Raw genomic sequence first — 5,768 nt, forward strand, 5'->3', positions numbered from 1 at the left:
TGTTATTATCTCACTTAAACTTATTTGACTTTCATGAATTTTCTGAGATTTTCTTTTGTAACCTCTTGGTCACATGCAGCCTAACATCAGACCCTTATGATGATATATAATCAGGCGATTTAAATTCTGGGTAAGAAGCCAAAGCAATGTGCTATGTTAAGTGTGATAATTATTTATTTATTTGTTTTTTGCTGAGACACAATTAACATACAGATGCTTACATAAGCAGCATGTCGGTGCTCAGTGATTCCTCTTGAAATCTTGGATTCAGTAACACATGAACGTTTTGGTGCCGTTAGGTAAATCCTCAAACAGCATTTTCTGTTCGAGTTATCAACATGTGTCATTTCTTCTTCTCCTGCAGACCTTGGACCCAGATTGGGATGATACCTAAATTAAAAGTGTAATCAGTCATGTGGTTATGAATACTCTGCTATCTCTTGTTTTATGTTATTTTATTATGCTTGAGCCCTGTGCTGTTTTTGTCTCCCTATACTTTTATACTTTTTTTTGTGATTAAGTGTTGTGCGCGGGGTTGTATTTTATCAATTGTCTTTGTTATTGATTCTTCTCTGACTGTGTTTTAAAAGTGTAGTTTAGTTTAGTTACAATGCCTGCTTTAGTGGCCTCAGGACTTTTTACATTACAGAGTATCTTGGGGTTAGTATCTTGCTGAAGGCATATAGAGGGGAACAGCCAGGGAAGCCAGGGATCCACCTACCTTCTGAATAGCAGATGACCCGCTCTACCTCCTGAGCTACAGACATCCCAAGCCACCCACAGATTATTTGGTTCTTCTGGCCTCATTGAGCAGTGACCTCCAGCGTGTACTATGTTGATTTGCATCAGAGTGTGGAGAACAAGCACCTTTAAGACCCTGGTCCTCAGCCGGAAAAAGGGTGAAGTGCTCACCTCTTTTCGGTGAGCGGAGAGAGGAGCACAAAATTTACAGACAGATTCACACGATGTCTGCAGTGATGGAGAAGGTCCCGGGGCTGACCCAAGAGATGCCAGGGAGATTATGTCTCTCTCTGGCATCTCTCGGGTCCCAGGCTGGGAGGTCTGGGTGTCTCTACTGAAACTGCTGCTCCCTGCAACCCGAACCTGGATAAGCAGCACTAAAAGAATGTGTTGTTTAGCAAGATTAATGTAACATAACAACAACAAAAAAGAGTAAAATAAGAAAAAAAAATTGTGCAATCAGATAATTACAACTGATGCATTTACGCAAAAGTAGCATGGTAATACTTTAGATGATCCAAGTGGAGCTGTATCAGATTTGTGTGGTTTACATTAAATTCTGGTTTTACGTGATAATATGTTTTTGAAATTCTTACCTTTCTGATAAATGAACTGATACATTATTACAGCTTTCCAGCTCATTCCTTGAAAACCAGCTTTCTTAGTGCATGATCAAAGACATGATGGAGTATGACACATATGTGACCCCCTCCACCTCCGCCGCCTCCTCCTCTTCAGTCACACAATACATGCAATTAGAGGCCATTTGTTCTTAACTCTTGTGTTGATGGTGTAATCAAGGGTGTTAATGATGACTCACGTTTGGTAGGAAGGAACAAACAGGTATACACACACACACACACACACACACAGAGTGCAGCTTTACACTTCACGAGGACAGAGACACAAAAATGAGTTTAGAGATGTTTTTGAATTTTTTCCTTTATTTACACAGTTGTCTGTTTTTATTGAATCATTTCTGTGATCCAGGAAAGACACCACGTATTTGGCTTTTACAGTGCTGTACTGACTCATCAGCAAACAGGCTACATGAATGATTATAGCAGGGTAAAAATGATAAACGATATCAGATGACCTCTATCAGTGATCCTGACACCTTGTTAGCTGAAGAAAACTCCAAGATGTCCGGGACACTCCACGCGTGAGGCACATAATAAATAACTTGGCCTTTTATTTTGACAGTTTTTTTGGACTGCTAATCATGATTCTGCAAATGAATATAAATCTGCCATCGTAAGGAATAATTTAACTGTTCTAGAAACAATCTTTTTTAAAACCTTAAAAAAGCCAAAGAGATCAAAAGATAAAAAGTGAAATGACAGCAGTCGCTTTCAGCATCAGTGAATTGTTCATTATTAATTCACTTTTGCTGCAAAGCTCTATTAAAGTGAGGGAGATTCATGCTAATCAGGATTTTCAAATTTTTTTTGCAGACATTTTATTTTTCGGTCTCCAAAATTTCAGCGTAGCATCTGCTTAACTAGAAAAAAACTGGTTTCTAAATACAAAAAAAGTAGAAAAAAGACCAAAGAACAAAACAGGGGATGTAACAGTGTAGCACAACACTCCTTCAATTCAGTTCACTTTTTATTCATGTATATATAGTGCCAATAAAAGCAACATTAGTCATTTCATGACACTTTACAATAAAAAATAAAAATAAAAAAAATTAAAAAGTGGGGATAAAAGAACTCCCTTTTAACAGGACGAAACCTGCTAAAACTCACACTCAACTGAACTGAACTGCTTAAATACCATTTCTTTTTTGAATAATGCAACATTACATCAGCTGTTACAATTAAATATGTCTCACTGGGGATAATAGAAAGTATAGAATAAATGGGCATTTACATTATATATTTACAATCTCATGTACAGTACAAAAGCTGGCCGCCGCGCGTCCCTCAGGTTCTGCTGGGTTTTCCTCCCACTTGCCCAAAACTAGTTCTTATCGCTTTTGGTTGCAAATGCAGCTGGTGTTGGGTAAAAGCACGGCGCCCGCCTGAGGCAATATATATTCACATCAAAGCAAGGTTTCCTTCACAGGACGTGGTAGACGGGCCTGGATCCGGGGCTCTCCGGTGTGCAGGGCTGTGAGTCAGAGCTGCCGGGGGAGAAGCTGGACGTGTTTCTAAGGCCAGCCGGCCCACAGCTGCTGGACTCCACCGAGGACAGGCGGTCCACGATACTGGACAGGCACTCCAGACTGGACGCTCCGGCTGCTTTATCATCCACGCTATCTGATGAAGAGGATCCCAAATTCAAATTAGCCAAGTCTGGATCATACAGCTGATACATGTTATATAAGCTGACTTTAAGGCCTCAAATTAAAGATGGAACCTTAATAAAATAAAGTCTAAATATAACATAATCTGCTGTTCAGGTATTAGTTTTTAAAGCCCTGCAGGCAAGAATTCACATTATATTCATATCAAACTGCTGCTTAAGTTAAAAGGTCTTACTGTTCTTTGCATATGAATAGCCGTTGCTGTAGTTTGCATTCAGCTGTTGCCACACTGGACTGTTGCTGTCAGCCTGAAAGGAAATGAGAAATTGAATTTACCCTTGAATTCCTTCAAATACTTGCAAACAGACAGATATGATAAGCTGCTTGTTTAAACCGCTGTGTTATATTGGATAGGAAGAAAACACCCAGTGCAGTGCCCGCCATATATTCCGGACAGGCTAATAAATCCTGAATTCCAAAGTTATTGGCTTCTTTATTTCACATGCACCTTAAAGCCAAAGTGGTTTTTTGTGCCCTCCCCTCCCCGGCCCGACTCCGAGTGTAGCGAATCGATTGTATCAGTGGAAGCAACACCAGTTTGTGCAAGATGACACTTTCTCCTAGTAAATCTGCAGAAAATCCTGGCAGCGGTGCAGAACATGCAGTCAGGATGGAATGCAGAAAAGCGCCCAGTTTTGCCTGCCAGACTTCAGTAAGGTGGATTTAGCTTGGTTTAATGGGGCTATAAAGTGTCCGGTGGTGGGAAAGCCATTAGTCCAATCCAGCGTTATAAGTTGTTTTTGTATTATCTGATGCAAAGTCACCTTCAAACAGAGATTCAATATGACCTGTAATAATAAGCATCGCAAGCAGAGGACGGAGATTCTTGTAAGACAACATAATAGATGTTTGTATTACGGAATTATGGGAGGTGTTTGTCATGCATGGAAAACCATGATAATTATGGTCTTGAGGCAAAGCAAGCTCATTTGATTAACAGGTTGCTAAAGTGGAAATCAGGGTTCTGCATTGAAATAAAAAACTTGATAAGGTAAAGGGAACTGATAGAAGTGGTCTTGTTCAACACTGATGATGACTTTAGCAGTAAACAACAATAAAGACCTTTTCCAGGATTTACTGTGCAGTGGTTCTAATTTTTTTGCTGCTCAAGACCCTGATAAAACCAGGCACTTGCATAAAGAGGCTGAAGATGGGGATCAGCGGTCTTACCATGCCATCAGAGCAGCTGGACAGCGGGCTTCCAGGCTCAGAGCTGCTCTCTCCAGGTAGGCCATAAAAGTTTTCCACCTGTTCTCGTAGCAGCTCCTGCAGGCTCTCGATGTACTGGATGGCGTTGCGCAGGATCTCCACCTTGGGCAGGCGCTGGCTGGGGTTGGCCGAAGTGCAACGCCTCAAAGCCTCAAAAGCGTGGTTCACCTTCTTCAGCCGCCGGCGCTCGCGCATGGTGGCAGCCCGTCTGCGATCCACAAAGCTCGACTTGCGCTTGCAGGCCTTACAGGCCCACTGGAGGCAATGTCCTGGCTGGTGGGGGGCTCCTGGAACCCTGACGTGCTCGTCCTCCTCGGAGCCAGCAAGCTCCATGCCTGGGCCAAAATCCAGGCTGTCTGGAGAGGAAGCACATGCTCTGTCATAGTAGACCTGTGATGGTGAGAAGACATCCATGGCTTGTTAAAGTCTGAATGGATGGAGATGGCCGCAAAGGAAGGAAGGAGGGTAGTAGAGTTTGGGTGAAAGAGAAGAAACCTCTGAGTGATATGAGGGGTCTGTTGCCCCAGGCCCCCCTTATATGCCCCGAGGCCAAAGCCCAGGGCCCACATTGGCCAGATCTAATTACCATGGCCCATTGGCCCAGCCAGAAGGCAGGCAGGAGTCGGCTCTTCTCCCTCCCTGCCCCATCCCAACTCGCTGCTTCTCACCCCCCAGTACCCTGTGGAGTTTCCCACATCTGCACTTACTGGTGTTTTCCCACTCATCAACACTCTTCTCTTACAAGTCCACAATTAATACAAGGCTTAGAAATGTTTAAGGGGAGTGCAGCTTTAACCAAAGCTGGCATGTTTTAAAGCGCTAATAAGTATTGTAATGTATTATTTATGCTGCATGTATCTGTAACCAGCCTTTAGGCATCATGTCATAGCGCACAGTGAAAGTGACACTTGGCTATGAAGACATGAACATCGCAGAGTGTTTTTAGTTTAGTCAAATTCTGCTGAAAAAGAGGGTGACCACTTGTTGGAGTATGCAGGGCAATTTTTACGGTGAAGACAACAGCGTTGCAGATGCAGCCCAGCTGCAAAGGAAGGTGTAGCATTTCAAGCCCTGTGAATTCACATTAGTGCGGTAAGCCCCCCCTCCAAACACTCAAACTCATCACTTAAGGTGCTGTGAATGAGCCGATCCCTGTTTGCAAAAGCTCATTAAAACAGTAATTATTGCACTGACACCACTGCACAACTCCCTGCAACATTGGGGACCAAATTTTAACCGTTAAAAGTTATTGACATGACTCAAGCACACAACAGATGGCCGTGATGGTGCAGAGGCTTTCATTCAAGGGGATGACTCAGGGATTACGGAGTGAGGATGTTTACAGTGAAGATAATTCAATATTTGTCCCTGTAGTGGCTCTCCAACTTCTTTTTTTCTGACTGATAAACATTCAAGTCCCACATCCCGCAGTTTTTAATCCATCTTTAACAATAACAAAGGATCTGAGCTGAATTTTTGAAGGCCAACACTGCAGAATCAGCAAATCAGA

General features: G+C 42.7%; 1 protein-coding gene across 1 annotated transcript; it reads right to left on the bottom strand.

Annotated features, from left to right (window-relative positions):
- Window positions 1–1,672: 1,672 nt before the first annotated feature.
- Window positions 1,673–4,770, bottom strand: myf5 (myogenic factor 5). The gene is made up of 3 exons (XM_005456634.3): window positions 4,220–4,770; window positions 3,225–3,297; window positions 1,673–3,002 (listed from the first exon to the last, which is right to left on the bottom strand). The coding sequence occupies exons 1-3, from the start codon at window positions 4,670–4,672 to the stop codon at window positions 2,803–2,805; spliced, it is 726 nt and encodes a 241-aa protein (XP_005456691.1). The 5' UTR covers window positions 4,673–4,770; the 3' UTR covers window positions 1,673–2,802.
- Between the last annotated feature and the right edge of the window lie 998 nt (window positions 4,771–5,768).

The sequence above is a fragment of the Oreochromis niloticus genome, linkage group LG17, assembly GCF_001858045.2.
Source record: "Oreochromis niloticus isolate F11D_XX linkage group LG17, O_niloticus_UMD_NMBU, whole genome shotgun sequence".
Lineage (NCBI taxonomy): Eukaryota > Metazoa > Chordata > Actinopteri > Cichliformes > Cichlidae > Oreochromis > Oreochromis niloticus.

What these genes read in the sequence shown, in the direction of transcription:
- myf5 (XM_005456634.3), bottom strand. Translation starts at nt 4,672, where the DNA reads ATGGATGTCTTCTCACCATCACAGGTCTACTATGACAGAGCATGTGCT. An exon ending in CCAGCTGCTCTGATGGCATG is followed by an intron (nt 3,298 to 4,219) that starts GTAAGACCGCTG and finishes ATTTCCTTTCAG; the next exon opens with GCTGACAGCAACAGTCCAGT. An exon ending in CTATTCATATGCAAAGAACA is followed by an intron (nt 3,003 to 3,224) that starts GTAAGACCTTTT and finishes CCTCTTCATCAG; the next exon opens with ATAGCGTGGATGATAAAGCA.